At 44.7% G+C, this 21,877-nt stretch overlaps 1 protein-coding gene across 3 annotated transcripts in view; it reads right to left on the bottom strand.

Moving 5' to 3' along the window:
- Window positions 1–20,997, bottom strand: part of SOCS7 (suppressor of cytokine signaling 7) — a 33,746-nt gene extending 12,749 nt beyond the window's left edge. The window contains exons 1-7 of one of the 3 annotated variants that reach the window (XM_065909078.1): window positions 19,916–20,997; window positions 12,462–12,526; window positions 9,790–9,894; window positions 9,213–9,314; window positions 8,200–8,330; window positions 7,549–7,717; window positions 5,370–5,498 (exon numbers count right to left, since the gene is read on the bottom strand). In XM_065909078.1, the coding sequence (XP_065765150.1) occupies window positions 5,370–5,498; window positions 7,549–7,717; window positions 8,200–8,330; window positions 9,213–9,314; window positions 9,790–9,894; window positions 12,462–12,526; window positions 19,916–20,883 (1,669 nt within the window). In that variant the 5' untranslated portion in view covers window positions 20,884–20,997. The remainder of the gene's footprint in view (window positions 1–5,369; window positions 5,499–7,548; window positions 7,718–8,199; window positions 8,331–9,212; window positions 9,315–9,789; window positions 9,895–12,461; window positions 12,527–19,915) is intronic. The other 2 variants (XM_065909079.1, XM_065909080.1) reach the window with 2 other exon arrangements.
- Window positions 20,998–21,877: the final 880 nt, after the last annotated feature.

The raw sequence follows: 21,877 nt of genomic DNA on the forward strand, positions 1-21,877 counted from the left end.
ATGGGAAATTCTTAGAGATGGGAATACCAGACCACTTTATCTGTCTCCTAAGAAACCTGTATGCAGGTCAAGAAGCAACAGGAGGACTGGATGAGGAACAAATGACTGGTTCAAAATTGGGAAAGGAGTATGACAAGAATGTATACTATCACCCTGCTTATTTAACTTCTATGCAGAGTACACCACGCAAAATGCCGAGCTGGATGAATCAAAAGCTGGAATCAAGATTCCAAGAGAAATCAGATATGCAGATGATACCACTCTAATGGTAGAAAGTAAAGAGGAACTAAAGAGCCTTTTGATAAGGGTCAAAAAAGGAGAGTGAAAAAGCTGGCTTAAAACTCAGCATTAGAACAACTAGGTTCAGGGAATCTGGTCCCATCACTTCATGGCAAATAAAAGGGGGAAAAATGAAAGCAGTGGCAGATTTTATTTTCCTGGGCTCCAAAATCACTGTGGATGATGACTGCAGCCATGAAATTAAAAGACATTTGCTCCTTGGTAGAAAAGCTATAACAAACCTAGACAGTGTATTCAAAAGCAGAGACATCACTTTGACAACAAAGGTCCATATACTCAAAGCTATGGTTTTTCCAGTAGTCACGTATGAATGTGAGAGTTGGACCATAAAGAAGGCTGAGTGCTGAAGAACTGATGCTTTCGATTTGTGGTGCTGGAGAAGATTCCTGAGAGTCCCTTAGACAGCAAGGAGATCAAACCAGTTAATCCTAAAGGAAATCAACCCTGAATATTCATTGGAAGGACTCATCCTGAAGCTCCAATACTCTGGCCACCTGATGTGAAGAGATGACTCAGTGGAAAAATACCCTGATGCTGGGAAAGACTGAGGTCAGGAGAAGTGGGCAACAGAGGATGAGATGGTTACATCATCTCAGCAATTCAATGGACATGAATCTGAGCAAATGATAGGAGATTAGTGGAGGACAGAGGAGCCTGGTGTGCTATAGTTCATGGGGTCCCAAAGAGCTGGACACGACTTAGCAACTGAACAACAACAAAAGCCCTCATCCACTCACACACACCACTGGTTGGCCCTCTCCTCATATACCATTAAAAAAAAATTCACACATGGATTTCTCTCTTGAATATATTTAAACTCAAGTGGTTTTAAAATGATTCTGGGTTCAAATGCCTCTTTGAATTTTACATTTTCATCTTGTAAATTACACTATGATGAACAGAAAGCTTTTGGGAGGTTGGTTGTAATATTGCTAAACTCAACATGATGTTTCAGAGACAAAAGTAATTTATGCACCTAATTATTTATTCCCAAAGACAGTACTATAGGACTTGCACTTAAAGAGGTCAGGATAATAGTAGCATATAATTATCTGACTGTTTGCCTACTTAAATTTCAATGACCATATATACTTGTCTATTTAATTGTGTTATTTTTAGACTTAGGTTCACAAACAGCAATCTGAAACCTGTGAATTCTCTGATATTCCCTGGTGTTAACTTGATTGCTTACTGTTTGCCCCCAAACACAGCAAACAATTGGAACTCTGACATCCAAAGCATGTTCACTGAAGAGATCAGAAATGGAGATAAATCCAACACAAGACACCAGTGCAGCTGAAAGGGAAAGGCAAGATACAACAGTGGTCATCAAGAACTTTCCTCTGGTCCTCATGCCAGGGTGCTGTGCACAAATCCAATTTCCAGCCACTTTGCTCTTTTTTTTCCCCTAGAGGACCAGGGTTAGGCATGAGGGCTTTCCAGGTGGCTCAAGTTGTAAAGAAACCAGTTGCCAATGCAGGAGATGTTAAGAGATGTGGGTTCAATCCCTGGGTTGGCAAGATCCTCTGGAGGAGGGCATGGCAACCCAGTCCAGTATTCTCACCTTAAGAATCCCACTGACAGAGAAGCCTCATGGGCTACAGATCATGGGGTTGAAGAGTCAGACACTACTAAAGTGACTTAGCATGCATGCACACAGGCATGATGAATCTCTTTCAGAAAAAAAGTAAAAAGAATCTCTTTCAGGTCTGAGCACCCAAATACCCAGGTCTTTCTCCCACAACAAACTGTTCCCTGAAGACCAGAAATATCCAACCCCAAATGTCTGTTAACAGGACTGAATTGAGAAATCTGAGATACAAGGAAAACATGTCACTGAACAATTAATTATAGTCTTAATGATGGTGCAAAAGAGGAAGCAATGGATTTCCTTAGAGTGTCCGACTCAAAGTGTGATTAAAAAATATATATATATTTTCTCTTCAGGCACTTCAGAGATGATGGAGATTCTTCCAACTAAGACGAACACATTCAAGTTGAGTTCTGGCTCTCACAGTACCAGTTTTGTGCTAATCCAAAACTCTTTTGGAGACTTTTGGAGTCTGCTCTTTTGGAGACTGCTGCATGGTGTTAGGTGTTTAGCTTACAACTGTGAATCGGACCAGACCGAGATGTAATCAGCAACCTCAGGTTTACCATGACCATGTTCCCACACTGTCATGAGAAGAGATAAGGGGCAAACTAAGCTCAGGGGCCATCCTTGATCAATGATTTCTCCCCTAATTGCTAATTATTCTACTTATTAAATCATTTCTGCTTCTCACTTGGTGCCATCTAGAACTTTCATTAGGGCTGGCTTAATAATCCCTATAATTCCTGGCATCCTTTTACACCAGGCTGGACATGCTGCTAGTACATCCAGCTCTAGATTTGAGCCAGAAAAACCTGACTCTGCATCCTGACTCTGTAATTCACTGTGCATTGGTTTCTTAATCTGTATTTTAAAGAAGATAAAAAAGGAGGGAGAGACTGTAACATTCCTCCAAGGGATCTCATGAGGGTTAAATGAAACAATACGAGCCCCTTGCAGGCAGTTACCAGCATCCCTAAGTCTAAACAAAAGGGCTCCTTTACCATCCACTGAGTTAAAATCTCTGGTATAAGCTGACAGAGCTCAACCTAAATCTAATGACTACCACCTCCTCACGGGAATCCTCTCCCCTAATAAAGTCAGCCTTACAGAATGCCTAGACCACTGATAAGCAAAAGGAGGCAGAAAACAATGGTAAAGGAGAACACTGATCTGGCCTTCTTTGTCCCAATCTTTCAAAGAGAAGTCACTTATGGTCTAGGGGCAAATACTAATTTGCTTTCCCTTCTCAACTTGATTACAATTTTAAGTGCAAATAGATATCCTACTTCTATCCTAGAAAGACACTCTCCACTGTGTTTATCCACAGATAAACACAATTCTGACTTCTTTATGTCCTCTCAACAAATGCCAGGAAACTCAATCTCCAACTTGCTTACTGCTATTTTTTTTTCCCATAGCAGAGGGTGGGAAGTAAAGCACAGGAGTTGGAGTCAGTTAGACCTCGGTTAGAATCCTGGCTTCAGTACTGATTAGCTAAGTAACCTTTAGAGTAAGTGGCTTCACTTTTGAGACATCCTTAGTTTCTTCATTGACAAAATAAAAAAAAATTTTTTTTCAAGAGATCAATCTATTAGCTAACTTTGAGGCTGTTGCAAGAAATTAAGAGATATTTAAATAAAGACCCTGACAAAATACCTGGCACATGGTAGGGAGGCACATAACAAATAGCAACAATCATTGCAGGTACGAACCTTCAGCAATGTTAAAAATCTTACTTAAAATTTCTTAAAATCTTAAGAAGTAAGATTTCTTAAAAAATCTTACTTAAAATTTGTGGAATGAAATGAGCTATACCTGAGGAGTCCAAGATTCCACGAAGTCTCTCAATACTCTACAAGTGATACATGCTTCAGACTCCTCTGAGAGGATCTCCCTGGTTCACCCACAAACAGATATGACTACCCACCCTGTCCCTGTCAATCACCACCAGGCTTTATATAGAATTTAACACGGGCTCTTGCCTTCTCTTCCTACCTATCCCCTTTTTGAAGCTAAGAGCTCTCTTAAGGGTAGCATATGTGCTCAGTCACGCATGTCTCTTGCGACCCCAAGGGCTGTAGCCCATCAGGCTCCTCTGTCCATGGGATTTTCCCAGCAAGAATACTGGAGTGGGTTGCCATTTCCTCTTCCAGGGAATCTTCTCAAGCCAGGAATCAAACCTGCATCTCCTGCATTGGCAGGGGGATTCTTTACCACTGAGCCACCTGGGAATCCCTCTCTGAGGTGGAGAAGCGGCTTATTTTTGATACTGAGTTTATTCGATACTGTTTGTTTATTAAATAAACACCCCCCAAAAGCCACAAACTCTAAAAATTGCTAGGCAGAATCAGTTCCTATAAGAAAGGATTCTAACTTTTTCCATTTAACCAAGTCAACTGCATGAGACCCAACCGTGTTGACAGCACTGAGGCGAGTAGTTAATGAAGTGAGAATTAATACAGTTCACACCCTGTCATGCCTTATTTAAATCACCAAGATTATAAAACACATTCCTGTAACCTGGCTCAATCCTGTTACTGATGTTCTGCCGGAGGCTTCCCCATAACTTCTTTTTAGGGCAATTTCTTGACATCTGGTTTAAGAATCTTAATTTGATTCAACGGGAAAGCATGATGTTCTCATTTTAAGTTCTGTTTCTATCTTACAAATTCCTCATTTTACTTTTTTCCAACATTATAAAAGCAGATTCCTCCAAACCATCCCTTCAACAAAGATGATATAGATACCCCTACTTAGTGGGCAGGATAGGTACTGCCAGCGCTCCCAAACGGAGACGAGTCTCTGAATTCAATACTGGCAGGGATACAGGACACAACAAAGCATCTACTCTCTGACAGAAATTTTAGTACAAATGCACAGAATCCAGAGCAGACTGCTATTAAATTCAGCCTCCTTGACACTCCCATTTCTAGTGAAGACTCTATTACTTTCCCAGTTTCCCATGAAAATGACCCGAGAGTTGTTTCACATGTAAATGTGAGATGCCTGGATTAGGGACAAGGAAAGACCTCTGAAAGTTAAATGTGAATACATGACACCCAGACATCAGGGGCAGGATCAGTTTTCTCATTCATGTGATCAGAGAAGCAAAGATTCCTTCTCAATATGTGTGTTAGTCAGCCGTGTCCAACTCTTTGCGAACCCATGGACTATAGCCCACCAGGCTCCTGGGGGATTAATATATAAGAACAGGATATTACCCACTAGGCTCGAGGAAGAGTGGATGCTCTAAGAACCAGGAAAAAAAGCTTTAAGTGTTTCTGGTTTGGGAGTTTTTTGGGAGAATGGGTGCAGGAGTGGAGGTAGAGATCCTGCACTGGATCATACTCAAGTTAAATAGTTAATATAAAGCTGTGAATAACTGAGGGGGAAGAGGGAGGGGAGCCATGGGGAGTAGACATTATGCTCGACCATACCCAAGTAAGTTAAATAATTAATGTAACGACAGCCTTACCTGGAACCCTGGATCTCAAGAAATAGAGAAACTTCCCATTCTTGGAGTGCATGATGGCCCTCTTAATGAACTCCACCACTGATTGACAGCGATCCTCAAACTTGGGATGACACCACAGGCTGAAGGTTCCTGCCATGGAAAGTTACGGAGAGGTAAAAATGCAAAACTTACTTTAGGAAGACTTGAGAAGTTGGCTCGAACATTTTAATGAGTTTCCCTCCTGGAAAGGTAGCTTGTGGTCAAGCTGAGTCAGAGGTCCCTGTTCCTGCTTGTTCTACAACTAATGGAAAGAAAGATGTTGCTTTTAATAAGATATAAATTAGGTCTTACAATATTTCTGTTAAACAATAATAAATTCGAGTCAGAAAAAAGATAAAAAAAATTTTATTGAGTATGAACATTAATCTTTAAACCACAGACCATAAAGAAAAGGCAGCTATGCTAAAGTAAGTTTAAATGACATTCCCTCAGAAAGATTTAAATCTTCAAGTATGCATAGAATAGGAAAGACAGGAACAGCGGTTTTGTGGATCTTACTCATTCATGTATGTGTTAAGCACAAAAATCAAATTCTAAGTCTTCTCCTTCTATAACTTCTAAAATCCCACGCCCCAACATGTTACAAAGATCCCACCCCAAACTTTAGAATCCCAAAGGCAAAAAGCAATCTGAACTCCCATAACTTAGAAAAAAAAAAAAAAACTTCAACAACTAAAGCACTAAATCCAAGAGTCACAAAAGGGATACTCAAGAGAACTGCAGATTTGAGAACCTTGACTACTCTTTCGGGATCACTTAAAAAGATGAAGACAAATATTCCATTGCAAACTGGCAACTGAAAGGCCCAGGGCTTCTATTAAAAATTCCATTTATTCAAGGAAGAAAAGTTCCTTTGAACAAAAAGTAATTGGAGAATCATTTGAAAATATTCTCAGATAGGCATCTCGCCTATCGGGAACCTAGAGGTCAAGCATTTATTCATTATTTCCATGGCCTAGTCATTTATAATCTTAATAGGTTTATAAAAGCACTTCACGCCGAAATGCTATGTTTTGCGTTTTGTTTTGTTTATTTGACTTTTGATTTTAGGAACAGCAGGAAAACAAGTAGCAGTCTACCCCACAGTTCTCTAACTAACTCTCTCAAGTCTTTGGACTGAAGTTCCTTTCTCTTCATGCATCTTGGAAGCAGAGATGGGGGCAGAGGAAACCATGGACAAAGCTATGCTAACCTAAACAGCTACTTCTTGCCTAACAAGAGAAGCAAACCAAATTAATTCAGCAGAACACGACTGAGAGCAGGAAAGATACAGTGGTACTTGAGAAGAGCATGAAAGAGCCCCTTACGTGAAACGCAGTATCTCACACAGTTCATTTAAGGTTGATCACATGTGGGAAGAGCAAGAGGAACTCCCCAGAGTTCTCCACAATTTTTAAATTTGTAGCATACTGCAGGTATTTTGACAAAGTATGTATTAGTCAGCCCCACCAGCAATGACCATTACAAGTTTGTGGCCCAAATCAAATACCAAATGTCCTGATGCAAAGTCCATCCAGATAGCAGTATTGAACAAGTCAGCTTCTCGACATGACTGGAATATTAAGCACAACCTGACCACAGAGGAAGACAGACAGTATGTTGATTTCACAAATTCTCATAGAGTTTTGATGACTATTTCCTACAAGACTACAAAGTTGACCAGAAAAAGACATAATTATCATCGATGTGACTGCCAGGCAAACAAATTCAGAACAGAACAGTCACAGGATCCACAAATTCTCCTCTTTATCTACATGACTAATATCTCTAGATGCTAAGTTTAATCATGAACCAAAGCTTGGGAGAATGTGTCTCATGGTCCTAGGTTATTTCTTCCTGCTACCCAGAGAGTTTTACTGGCTTTATTCTGTTCTTCAATAGTCTTCTTCAGAGTCTGTTTAGGAGACAAGATGTGCTGAGAAAACTTTTAAATGGAACATTTATGCTCCTTACCATCCCCGCCAATATTTCTCATGATCGAAATCAGTGCCCATATATCAATATTCAATTGAGTCCATGAGATTTTCCTACCTATTCACAGTTCCATTTCTGTGAATCCTTCCAATGAGAAAGTCAGATAGCAAAGGTAGAAAAAGCCAAAGGGGAAAGAAGGCTTCCTTCAAATGCCAGCACCTCTCACCTCTGTAGTGCTCCATTCTGGTGTGGTGAGTGATACCCTGTGATCGGAAACTGAGGCTCAGGATATAACGAGGATCGGAGCTGTCTCGTACCAGGAAAGAACCATCAGGCTTGCCTTTCAGCTTCATCTCTGCATCTTCCCAGTTCATCGGCCCCCAATACCAACCACACTATCAAAGAAGTGGCAAGGAGTTAGAACACAGGAATGTCAAAGTTTTCAGCACAATTACTCTGACCACAAGAACCCCCCATTTCCAAAACACTGCAGTAGGTAAAAGCTGCTAGGAGTGCCTCAACCATTAGCAATGAATAATCGGGTTCATCACACTTTCAGGCCTCCAAAAGTAACAGAAAAATAATTTTACAGTTCTATTACCAAAGCCCTACAAAGAAGAGAGGAGGGACCTAGGTCAGCTTAGACTATGTAAATATTTCTCCATAACCTTTCTCATTAGGTTCAGACATTCAGACGTTTTTTTCAGATTCAATTTTACAACATCTCATAGAACTAATGATAGCAACATATTATTTTGTCACTGTAAATACAGAAGCAAGGAAACTACTCTTCCTCTAAAAAGAACAGAAGGGGAGCCTGGCTTCGAATTAGGAGAATGTGAGAGGAGGAAGCTGTCAGGCCTCAGGCACCACCCACCTTCTCCAGCTCTCGCAGGCTAGCCGCAAAGCTGCTCGAGTCAGGCCGGTAGAGGGGACACTGGAGGTGCTGCGGGGGCTGGCTGTGCAGGGACTCAGCGACTCGGATGGGAGCGATCCGGGGAAATGCGTCTGCAGGGCAAGACAGCAGCGGTCACTTGTTGACCCTTATCGTTCCCAACCTCAAGTAGACCCTCCCTCCCCCCAAAACAGAGATGCTAACTGAAGACGGGCAAGGCATTAGAAGCTAAGCTGGAAAGGGTGGAAGCCAAAGCAGTGGGGAAGAGCTGGATGGGCTGGGATAAAAAGCTGTGTGGGCTCGTGTAAGCTGTGAAGGATGGGTGGGGGCGTTTAACCCCAGGAAAGGGGGAGGCAGCAGCTCACTAACCTGACTAAGGTGACTACTTCAGGGCTTTCACCAGCCTAGAGCGATTCCAACTTCTCCCACCTCGAGATGAAGTGCCGGTAAGGCAGCCTTGGAAATAGTGACTCATTTAACTTGCCCAGGAAGAGCAACGATTTTGCCAAGCAAGTAGAAAAGAATGCTGATTTCATTCATTTTATCCCTTGGGCACTGGGGGCTGGCCAAGCAGGTATGGGCTACTGAATGCTTGGTACTTATTTACAAGGCTGCAGTAAATGCTAAAAGCTTAGAAAAACCACAGAACTTTGAAAACCAGCAACACATTAAACCTCCTCACTCTACTGAAATTAAGGCAGTTTCCTAAGTGATATTGACCCGAGGATTGCAAACAAGTTTCAGTAGCAAAGAGACAAAAAAAATCCAACAGTCTTTTATCTCTACCAAAAATCAGATTTGCCTCCATAAAGAAAACAGGCTAAAATAACTAGTGCTTGGCCTCATTTCCAAGGAGTTCTGGTCCAGTCAAGGGGATATGACTTAAGCTTTCTCTTAAGTTCTTTTATTTCCATAAATAGATCTCTCCCATCCTTCAAAAGTGTTTCACTTTGTACTCCCCACTCTTGCAAGTCTTGCCTCTAAGCTAAGCTAACCTGGGGCATGGGGTGGAGGAGGCGGAGGTAGGGGGAAAGACTGCAGGGAAGACCCCATCGGAGCCACAAGGACAGATGTAGGCAGCGTCCCACTGATATCATCTAGAAGAGAGAACAAAAGCAAGAGGTTCAGAAATATGGGCACAGAATGAGCACAGGGAAGGCAGAGGAGAGGGAAAAGGATCATCAGGCTGCCCTCTGGGGCAAAATGGCCTGAGCTTCACCCTATCTTTTTTGCACAGAGGGCCACAATCATCTTAATCTGGTTTCCTTTGCTTAAAAGTAGGAAAGTAAGGATATCCCTAAAGCTGCCCAGTGGCAGTAGATTCAAAACAAAATACTCTTTATAAATAAATAAAGATTGAAACAATATATGGACAGTAGATATTACAGCATGCAGGTAAGAGACCCATTTAACCACTTCAGAGATGAGAGGGGTGCTGAGAATGGGACAAGAAATGAAATAATTGGGTCATCATTAGAAACCCAGGAGTCTGTTTGGTTCCTGGCAAAAAACAACAGGTCGACAGAGCTCACTCTCCCACAGGGCAAGAAGGAAGAGGGAAGAAAACTATACCTAGGAGGCTGAGGCTTCTTCTTGGAGGAGGAGGGGGAGTTGGAGGGTGTGGAGAGGTCAGGCCCCGCTGGGAGATGTCCACGTCCACCAGTGACACTGTTTCACCTGAGGGGTTCATGGAGCAAGCATGTTACAGCAGCACCGTGCCCAAAGCCAAGGCCAGGAAGCAAAAGGAAGCAGAGAGCAAGCAAGGGACGCCGGAGGTCCACGGCTCTCAGAAAGTTCAAGATCTAATGCTCCCACGGCTGGAATCCCCCCAGTCCAGACACCTGAGAAGTCAGTTTTAAATTCCATCACTCCTTTACTCTGTTACAGATCACGGATCTTTAAGACAAAATCATGGGATTGACAGTGAAAAAGCCAACTAATGCTGGCTCTGCCGCTGAGGATATAACCTTGCACAATAAGTCTTCTTTATTCAAAAGGAACCCACACCATTTATTTTTACAGATTTGGGTATCAATTTTTGCCTCGGGGAGCAAGACAAGCAACTTTTTACAAGCCCAAATGGACACGGACAACAAGCACCATTAAAATGTAAGAACTGTTAAGCTGAATCCAGATAAAGATCCCAATGTTACCCCCAACTTCTTCCTAAATGGCTTTCCACATCGAGATTTTCCAGAATAGTCACTCCTAAGAGGCCCAACCATTTCAGATATCAACTAATTCCTAACAGCTGGGGCTACAAAGACTGAAAAGTGCATTTACAGCCCTAATAATTAATTATTTCCACAGTCAGGCAAAAGTCAGGTAAGCTTAGAGGAAGCTTCTCAGTAGGAACTCTGGGTGGGGGGGCGGGGGGAGGTACACATGGTTTCTCTTACTTTTCAGCATGTTATGCAGTTCTGTTCTCTACCAAATTCACTCCTTGTTGCCACCCAGCACAGCTACCCTCTCTCCACATGAATCACCAGAGAATGAAGGCTATTTTATCAACCTTCTGTTGAAGGTCACAAAGAGTCAGTTTGTTTTGGTAGATCCTATCCACAGGTCAGAATTTGGGATTTCTCTAATTTGGCCCTCAGGGTATTATTTCCAACACCTTTTTCTTTTGTAGGAAGCTGAATTAGTCTCTAGCTAGAATCTTAATGTTTCCCAGTTAAGAAAATGAGGTAACAAATATCTCTAAAAGGCCAGGAACTGCACATTCAGAACCTAATACAATTTGTGATATCCTTTTTTTTCCCAAGACCAACAAAGGTCTTGAACACTAAGATAAGCAGAAAATCTCTTCCAAAAGTCATCAGTGGAAGTTCTAGGAATTCATCACACAGCTTAATTACTGAGGGCCCAGGACTTCCCTTGTGGCTCAACTGGTAAAGAATCTGCTGGCAATGTGGGAGACCTGGGTTCCATCCCTGGGTAGGGAAGATCCCCTGGAGAAAGGAAAGGTTACCCACTCCAGTATTCTGGACTAAAGAATTCCATGGACAGTCTATGAGGTCTCAAAGAGTCAGACATGAATGAGCGACTTTCACTTTCACTTTAGCTGCCCAGAGCAATGCAACAAGCCCAGGTTTCCAGAAGGGTCAGACAGGTCTAGCTTGTAGGTAGTATAGCACTTAGAGGAAATAATTCAAGAGAGCTAAGGTTCTTTGAAATAAGAACATGGGACCTGAAACTACAAATGTTAGTTTCATTACTTGAAAAGGGAAACAACTACTAGCTAGAAAGACATTCTGCTACAGGATAATATCCTTTAATTCCTTGCTTGGGCTAAGAACAGAGGACCTCCTTCTCCACTGGTGCCTATTACAGGCACCAAACTCACCTGTTCTGACAGTTCACAGCAGTCTACTCAGTAATGGGGGTTCCACCAGCCTGTTGAACATTTTCCTGAAAATTTCCAGTCCCAGATCACAATTCTTGTAATCATCTTTTTCGAGGGACACAATATCCAAAAGAGTTTGAAACTAGGATTAGGTTTAAAGGATTCTTGGTCACACCCAGCGAGGAGCACTCAGTTTCTGAAACTTGAGGCTGTGTGCTCCAGATGTCCTTTTCTACAGCCCATTCAAGCAGAAACTCCACAGCTGACTCACAGGAACAAAAGGTTTCCCTCCCAGAAAAAGCTCCCTTCAAAGGAGAAGGTGAAAGGATATTTGACCACTTTCTTACTTTAGCAACTGTGTTCCCTGCTGCATGAGGAGAGACTTAAATTAGATGCAATAAGAACTCTTAGCAGCTGCAAGAACTGTTATCTCCCAAAATGGGTAAGACAAGAGTTCATGTGATTCCCCTTTGCCCAAAGTCTTTAAAAATAGACCAGATCATCGTGGATCATGTTTATTAGATAATCCATGAACTCCCTTTGGAAGCAAGCACAGGAACTGTATGACTTCCAGAGTCCTTTATGTGCTCTGAGCCTATAAATTTGTATTTTCTACTTTTAATTTATACGTGATGACCCTGAACTAAAGCCTGCATAACTGCCAGGGCCACCTAATTACCAGCAAGCAGTCTCTACCTCAAACTATAAAGCACACAAAGTTAAGAACACATTCCACACCATAAAAATAGCGTCACCCCAAACCCAGCAGGCATAGAATGAAGAAAATAACTGCAGACATGCCTGCAGCTCCCTCTGTGATGCATCTGCAAGTGTTTCCTGACACGTCTCAGAACAGCCCTGCTTTTAGACGTTAGAGAAAAAGAAACAGATCACCTACCTGTGAACAGCGGGCTGAAGGAGACTGGAGAAAAGGCACTTTGAGTTCTTGTCAACCTGGGTTTCCTGAGGGGTGAGAAAGCACAGAGAATGAACACACATGCATTTAAATCACTGCAGTGCTCAATTCCAGATGAACTGAAAAATAAAGCAAACCCAAGTCATTGTCAACCGCACTTTTATAATAAAGACTAAAATTTAAAGAGGGAAAAATAAAATAATTAAGGTGATTCCTTAAATAGATTTGGCTACAGAATTCACCAGCCTCCAAAGCAATAAGAAATCTCTTTGGAGCTTTCCACACCCATCACCTTAAAAGAGTAAAACATCTTGAGTGGTAATTAGTAAGTCCACTTCTAGAGGAAGGAATTCAGATGCAGAGTTGATTCTCACAGGAAAGCCAAGAGAAAGGCTCTTGAACCTGAAGAGGTGCCACTTCAGAGCACCAGCTTTCCCTCTGGGCCTGCTCTTAGGAACAGGAGGTCCCAAAGTGAATCAGGCAAGATTTTTGGATTTGAGAATAGCACTACAGGATATACATGCAATCTTCAACCAGTAAGGCCTCTGATTTCTGCAAAATGCCCCCAAGCCACGGGTCAAAGCCAACAGCCAACAAGGGAGCCTCTTCAAGTTAAGATGCTCTGCCTAGCACCCAAAGAAGGTGGCCTCTTCTTTTTTTGAGCTGCTAGTCATAGCCTCCCCACCACCCCATGCCTGTTCTTGATGCTGCTCCCAAACCAGCTGGAAAACCCAGATTTTTGAAGACACACCAAAGGTAACTTCACACTGCACCAATTTCAACTGGCTTGGGGTGAGAAATGAAATGAAAGGAATCCAAAAGACTGATAAAATTCTTTCTGGCTAGAAATGTGCTAATCATCTCAGGATGATTGAACTGACTACAAGGGAAAGAAGTGGAGGTGATGAAAATATGCTGCATCTTGATTGCAGAAGAGGTTATGATTTTGACATCTGTCAAAATTAACAGAACTAAGCAACAAAAAAAGGTGAATTTTAGGTGGTATATAAATTGTATCTCAATAAATCAGCCTTTAAAAAAAAATCCACCACCAAATTAAATGCCTGACTCCACACCTTAGAGTTGGCTCACTTTCCAAAATTACTCTCACCCAAAGGTTTAAATAAAACTTCAACTGCACCAAGAGATGGGGAAAAGCAAAGAAAATCCAAAATGAAATCCTACTTTGAATTATCTGACTTTGGAAGATCTTTATGCATTTACGTTTTAACACAGATGTCTGTGCTTCTCAGAACTCACTTCAAACAGAATTTCAAAACCATACTGTGAAGACCTTGCTCAGAAATAGCTGAGATGCTGGGCTCCCTCTCCTGACCCATCTCACACTCCCTCTGCAGCCGCCTCCATGCTGAGACTTGAGAAGTCTAATGACGGTGCCCACTGTGCACACCCCGCCCACGGCACACACAGGAGAGGTGGCTGCATCCGCAAAAGACAGGAGCACACACAGTCCCTCTATTTATCAAAGTTGCTTGTGGCAGTCTGCAGCTTAGTCCCAGCACTCCAGAGGTCTGGGACGGAAAATGAATCCCACTGGACGTTAAGATTGAAGAGCGTCCAAGCTGATTTTTATTCGGTAACTTGTGGATACAACACTAAACGCAGCAAGCAGAAACCTAAAGCACTGGCCTCTCAGAGGGTTCACACCTCAGCCATTTGGCTGTTTGCCTCTTTTCAAAGGAAGCTGCATCACTCTGCCATCTGCCCATGCTGAGGACGAAGCTCCTCAGTGCCGAGCACCGAAGAACAGCAGCACCCAATGCACACATCTTGCCGAGGCCGCCTCGCTCCAGCTCATCTTCTCCCCGCCCCCGACATTTTGAAGAAGAAAATCATAGTTTCTAGGATCTAGAAAAAGAAATATATATGACTCTAAACCCAGGCAGAGCCATTTGAGTGTCTCAGAATGGTTTTGTTTGTTTTTTTTTTTTTTCAGACAAATAAGGAAGCTTAGAGAGGTAGAAGGTCTAAGAGGCTGAAAGGCTAATAACAAATACAAGTGCTTCCTTCTCTCTTTGGGGAGATATTGTCTAACTAAAAATCCAAAGCAGTTTCTGTCTCAAGGATCCTGAGAGCATTCTAATGGCAGTCATTCATGAAAAGACAAATCTAGACAAACATAAAAAACAAAGCAAGGGAATGATTAACATAAAATTGAGGATGGTGGTTACACTGGGGAGGGGGGAGATGTAATCAGGAAGTCACACTCAGGGGTCTTCAAAGGTACTGATAACATTTTATTTGTTAAGCTTAGTGATGGTTACCTAAATATACATTTCATTATTATTATAGTATATACATTTTAGAAATTTCTTTTTGTATATCTGAAACATTTAAAATGATAACCATTCTAAGCTAGATATGCTGTTTTTTGGAAAGCAACAAGAGTGATATGGCTCCAGGTAAAATTTTTAACTAACCCTTCAATACGACATTCCCATATTATTCTTCTCCTCCCCAAATCACCTTGACAAGCATTAGGTACAAAGTTAAGCCACTGTAACTCTGCCAGTGGACCACTTGCATCTTAGCAGCAGAAAGACCTGAAGGGTGATGTCAGGTAGGACATGGTGGGCTATGCCTCAGGTGGCAAGCAGAAGACTTTAGGTCTTCTCTGCGGCTAGCAGTCCTTTGTGTCAGCAATGCACTGCTTGTGCTTCGGGTAACAAAGACATAAAATGTCTCTGTCCATTTCCACTCTGCAAATTACTAATTAAATGGCAACAGATCTGTGGGATAAAAGGAGTTAAAAGCATTAGACTAGACAGGCTGACAACACATTGATATAACTACTGGCCACTTTTCAAATTCCCTGAAAGCTAAAATACAAACAACAACATAGTAATGCCCTTTCTCTCTTGTCCATAAATCCCCTCTACAGTGTCCTAAGACTTACACATGTCTTCTGCTAACTTTTAAAGTAGGGATACAAATATCAGGTTTTGCAGCCACAATTTACCTCTGCCCCTGTTAAAGCATACAGTGCCAAGTCAGCCAGCCTGTGCCATTTCCAACACATTACAAGCCAGTGTCTGTTCATGTGCTACAGGCACAAAAACCATGTGCTCATTTTTAGTTCCAATACACAGACATCTGTGCAACAAGGTCAGATCCAAAACTCCACCATAAACCAACTAAAGAACCTATGGAGGGAACTTCCAGGGAAAAGCCCAGAGGGGTAGCCCAAGGTCTAAAAGCTTAGAAATGATGTCAGTGAGCAAAATGTAAAGGAGTAAAAGACACAAGACTCAAATGGACAGAGATTTATAAAGCCAGGTTGCTCATTCCAAAACAGAGTTGCCAATTACAACCACTTTGTGGAAAAATAGTTGAAAAGATCAACAGAATATGGACCCAAAACCTACACATAAAGACAGACCCTCTTCATCACACCATAAAATCATTTTTCTCTCAGTATGTCACGCCCTTTCTCAAAAAGACTCTCTTAGACCTGAAGACCCAAGAAAACAGAGAAAAGGGTTTCTCATGTCTGCCAGGTCTATCCATGACAGCAGGGCCCCAAACTGACGCCAAGGCAGCCTCTCTTTCCAAAACTGTATCTTTTTTCCCAAACAAATAGATAGGAAACCACTACAAAACTGTTCTCCATTTTTCCACCTCACAACTATGAAGACTGCCAGTAATAGCCTCAACCATTAAGTAGGAAAAAAAAAACCCTTGAGAAATGAACAAGGTACCCATTTCCAACCAAATGTGTATTATGGAATGCTTCAAAAAAGTCGGGTTGAATGATATTTCTCACCAAATACAAAGGAAGACAATCAGCTAAACATATGTGAACCAGACAAGGGAACTTCACTGGTTTTCCTGAAATAGCAATCCTATATAACACTGAAGCCCATAGGCATCAAGCCCAGCTCTCTGAATTTCAACATATGTGTGTTACACAGCCTAGCCCAGTTCTCCAGAACAGAAACCTGATTAGCTGGTAAGCCTATGTATTCCTTCACTTCAAGAGTCCTCTACGCTAACTCATACTAGACCTCAGGACCTAAGACTCAGTGTATCCAGGAAGGTCAACTTGGCAGACTCCAAAGCATCTGAAAGGAACTAAAGTTTTGCTTAATGTTATAATACAAGGGACTTCCCTGGTGGTCCAGTGGCTAACACTGCAGGTGGCCTGGGTTCAATCCCTGGTCAAGGAACTAAATCTTGTGTCCCGCAACTAAAGATCACAGCCAAATAAATAAATATTTTTTTTTAAATATGGAAAACTATTAAGTCTTGTAAAATGATCACAGGGGGACTTCCCTCGTGGTTCAGTGGTTAAGACTCTGTACTTCCACCGCAGGGGGTGCAGGTTAGTTCCTCTGGTCAAGGAACTAAGATCCTACGTGCCATGTGCAGCACTGCCCAAAAAAATAAATAAAATTTAAAATAATTGTAGGAGGGCTTCCCTGGTGGTCCAATGGTTGGGAGGCGGCCTGCCAGTGCAGGGGACACAGGTTCAACCCCTGCTCTGAGAAGATCCCATATACCCTGAGGCGACTACGGACTCAGTGCTCCAGAGTCCACAAGCCACAACTACTGAAGCCTAGAGGTTGCGCTCCGGAACGAGAGAGGCCACAGCAATGAGAAGCCTGTGCACTGCAACCAAGAGTGGCCCCTGCTCACTCCAACTACAGAAGGCTTATGCACAGCACAGGAGACCCAGCACAGACAAAAATAAAATAAACATTAAAAAAAAAAATGATTGTTGGAGATACTTTCTCATGATAGCTGTGGGAAAGGTAAATGCTGAGAAAAGCAAAGAGAATCATGCCCAGAGGTTACTGCAAAAGCCCCAAATTATACAGCAAAGACTGCAGAGACTCATAATTAACTCCAACCAACAATAAGAAGGCAGGCATATACCTTCTGGCAAAAGGCTGACACTTCTCATGGCTTCCAGGTCCTACCAATAGAAACAAGAGAACAAGCTAAAAATCCAAACTTATCCTTCCTCCCAACAGGGCAGACTTACTAAGGAGGTGCAGATCCATAAAAATCACAACTACCCTGGCCAGACTTATCAAGTTTCTCACAGCTGCAAGACTGCCAGCAAGACTGGCACATAGTAAGCTATGGAAAATCTAACAGTACCAAATCCTAAGCATTTTTTAAAACTTCCCCAGTTCTATTTTACTACCTCTCCTCCAAAAGCAAAAAATATTCCATCTCAATTTCTCTCGTCTTCACTCTATTCCTATAAGGTCAGGAACAAGACAGGAATCACTCCCATTTTACAGATTAAAAAAGGAGGGAAGCGTGAAGAAAACAAAATTGGCCTGCATCTCACAGGTGATGTTGGAGTCTTACATGGCATCCAGATGTTCATATTCTCTGTACAACATGCTGCCTCCTAACAGCAGTCAACCAAACGTCCATACACGAATACCTAGCTCTTCTCCAATGCATCATAAAAAGTTCTTGGACCAAAAAATGTAATTCTCCAGTGCCCTGAACTAAGCTTCTTTGCAGAGCTACAGACCAATTTGCTCTGCAGGAGAAATCGGTACTGTGCTTAGTGTGAGGGTTGGTGACACAGCAGCCAATGACCATTAAATTCTGCTTCCAAAGGCAAAAAACCGTATAATGCTATATGCCTTTTCCTCTTCCTAATCTATTAGACGTTGCAGCTAATTTCACGCCACACCTCATATTTGGCGTCTCTGGGATCTCAGACCAAGTCCTGGTCAATATGGAACAAAGGCAGGACAAACCACAAGAAAATCAGCAATCTATCCTAGGTCATTACCCACAGTTTCAATCCTGCCCTGCCCCCAGAAAATGAAAATTTCATCTACACCACTAAGTGGAGCATCGAATGCAGAGCCTACCAGAAAAAAGCTGCTTCAGCAGCCACACGCTTTTTCAGACCTGAACTCCCAGCATGAGTTCATTGGGAAGCAAATGGTGAAATACACATTTACCTGAAGGGATAACCCGCATCAACTTACTGGTTTCTTCAGGGAGTTTAGGTTTTGTCTGATCCCAAGATGAGACCCTGGCAAGCTGTTCAGAAAAGGCAACAAAATCAAACTGACCAGGAATTTCCTGGCGGTCCAGTGATTAGGACTCCACACTTCCACTGCAGGGAACACAGGTTCCATCCCTGAGTCAAGGAACTAAGATTCCCCAGGCCACTCGGCCAAGAAACAACAAAAAAATGACCCCATGCTTTCCTCTTGGAGTAAAAATTTCCTTTGAAAGGAGAAGTCCAAAAAAAAAAGGAAAAAAAAAGAAAGGAGAAGTCCATGGATGAGTGATTTTCAGTCCAGATCATATGAGGGAGGTTTTTTTTTTAATTCAAATTTGGGGGCCATCTGATCTTTTCCCAAAGCTCCCCACGTGAATCTGGTGCACAGTAAAATTCTCAATTTGTCTACCTGTTTTTCAGGCTTGGGTTGTGGCTGCTGGTGCATCTCATGAATCCAACACATGAGTTGCACCAAAACCAATTCCAAACGTTCTAAGAACCCATTCAGCAGTGCAAACCACAATGGCAATTACCACAAGGGAAAATCTAACACTGGATGTCAGAGAGCTGTCTGCACTTCAGAAATGCAGGAAAAAACTCTATGTCTAGGTTTGGAATTTTCACCAACTGGGGTAGAATTCATGTACCAATACAGGTGGCCCAGTGGTGTAGAATCCGCCCGCCAATGCAGGAGACGCAAGAGATGCAGTTTCGACCCCTGGGTGGGGAAGATCCCTGGAGGAGGAAATGGCAACCCATACCAGTATTCTTGCCTGGAAAATTCCATGAACAGAGGGGCCTGGTGGGTTGCAGATCAGACACAATGAGTATGCATGTACACCATACTTAGAATTCTCATACAGGTTTGAGAACAATGCTATTTTCTATTCTCACAGTGGTTAGCACACAGGCTTGAGATACCATGTCTAAGAAACCAATCAAGAAAACATTAAAATTTTGACTAGAGATGCCCAGTTAACTGCTGGCCTACAACTACACAAGTTTGTCACATCATTTGCATGCATGAGCGTGAAGAGTGTGAGGTGCTGGTACACAGAAAGAATAAGCAAGGTGGTCAAACTCAAACCCTTCGGCCCCAAAGGCCACACCTTTCCAGCAAGCTTCCTGCCAGGGGTAATGGTAGACACATACCTTGAAAAAACTTTAAAAGTTGGGCGGGGGTGGCGGCGGGGTGGTTTCAAATCACCGCCCAACTAGAGAGATGCTAACCAGCTGAGAAGTGGGGGTGGGGGGGGAGTGAAGAACAGCTCTGACCTATTAGGCGATACTACCACTTTTAGCCCCAAGTCTCTGCCTCCTGATGAAGGCCACATCTTAAGAACTGTCAGGATCTTTTTAGCAGTAGAATAAAAGGGAAATGAAACGAGAAAAGGAAGTTTGTCAGCCAGCCCCAATGCCCCCGAGCCGGTCTCACCTCCCCGTGTCCAGCTCCCGGCCCGCAGAGCCGCCCATGTCTGTCAGGCTCGCAGCTGAAGCAGCCAGCTCTCCAGAAGGCCTCTTGCCGGCCCCATCCCCACCGCCAGAGCCACCGTTGCAGCTCTTCGTGCGAAAGAGGCGACTGAGGCGGATTTTGAGGGAGCCCTTCCGAGAAAGGCCGGCGAGTGGCCGGAGGGGCCCAGGAGGAGGCGGCGGCGGGGGAGGCTGCTGCAGCTGCTCCCCTCGACTCAAGCGCCCGGGAGGGACCAAGTCCTGCATCGGGAAGGGCACCGGGGGTAATTCAGGGCCGGGGGGCTGCAGTAGAAGCCGGCCGCCCCCTCCTCCTCCGCGGCCCGGGCTGCTGAGCTCCTCTTCCGAGCAGCTGTTAGTCTCCAGGCTCTCTGCCTCCGACTCCAAGCCCTCCAGGACCAGCAGCGCGTCGCTCGTTTCCGTGGGGTCCTCCCCGGCCTGCGGGGCGGCAGCAGGCGGCTGGGGCTGCGGAGGGAGCGGCTGCGGAGGACACGGGCACGGGCAGCAACCCCCACTGACCATCTTGACCCCCGGCCCCGCCGGCTGCCCGAGCCCCAGAGCGGCCAACTGCGCCTCTAGTCCAGCCGCCGGGCCCCAGGTCCGCTCTAGCGCCAACCCCGGCGGCAGGGCCTTGGGGTCCAGGGCACAGCGGTGCCGGGGACACAGCAGTTCCGAGGGTCCCGGCTCCTGGGCCGCCTCCGCGTCCTCCTCCTCCGGCGGCCGACCCACGTTGCGGAACACCATCAGCTGAGGCGGCCTGGAGCCCCGCGGGCCGGGCCGCGCGAGGAAGGGTGGCGGCGCGGGGCCATGGCCCGGGGGCGGCGGCGGCGGGCCTGGCTCGGGGGCCGCCTCTCCATAGCCGAGCAGGCGGCTCAGGACGCGGTACGAAGCGGCCGCCGCCGCCGCCTCGCCATCCCGGAGCTCGGCCCCCTGCATTGGGGAGAGGGAGGGCGGGCGGCTGGGAGCCGAGCTGGGGTGGGGACTAGGCCAGGCCCCGCCGGAGCCCCGCCCGCCGCGGCCCCCGGAGCGACAGCGCTAACGGCCGCCGCGGCCTCTGCCTCATAGAGGGGGCGGGGGGCGCGCGGAGCCCAGCGCGAGCCCAGGCCGCGCGTCGCCGCCACCGAGCACCGCCCCCAGATTGCGTCACTTCCGGGAGATGGTGGTCACGCCCCCTCCCCCAGGGCTTGCTCGCCCTGGCCTCTACCGAGAGTGACGTTGCGTGAGGCCTGGGCCGCTATTGGTCGTGAGCTGCTTCTCGCCTGGTCTTTAGTCCTCAACTCCGACCCTGGTTTTTCACTTCCCGGGCGCTCTGGGCGAAACCACCCCTTCGGTTGAGGGTAAGGTGGGATGGCCCCGGAAAGCCTGGTATCGTCCTGGGAGAGAGCCGCTGGCCTTGGGAGGACAATACCTCTGGCTCTGGTCCTACCTATGCAGCTTGCGATGTGTGACCGTGGACGAGTCATTTGTTCATTGACTGTATCCCCGCCTTGGCATCCAGTGAATATTTATAGAGTGACACGTGAGGAATATGTTCTAGAGCCAGGGCTGTGCTGATAAATGTTGAACAGCCGACTGTTGGGAGAAAAGGGGGATGTATGCATATGATATATATGTACATAAATTTATCATAAATTGTACTGATATAGGCGGAGAAGGCAATGGCAGCCCACTCCAGTACTCTTGCCTGGAAAATCCCATGGGCGGAGGAGCCTGGTGGGCTGCAATCCATGGGGTCGCTAAGAGTCGGACACGCCTAGCGACTTCACTTTCACTTTTCACTTTCATGCATTGGAGAGGGAAATGGCAACCCACTCCAGTGTTCTTGCCTGGAGAATCCCTGGGACGGGGGGAGCCTGGTGGGCTGCCGTCTATGGGGTCGCACAGAGTCGGACAAGACTGAAGCGACTTAGCAGCAGCAGCAGCAGTACTG

This window comes from Muntiacus reevesi, chromosome 18 (assembly GCF_963930625.1).
Source record: "Muntiacus reevesi chromosome 18, mMunRee1.1, whole genome shotgun sequence".
NCBI lineage: Eukaryota > Metazoa > Chordata > Mammalia > Artiodactyla > Cervidae > Muntiacus > Muntiacus reevesi.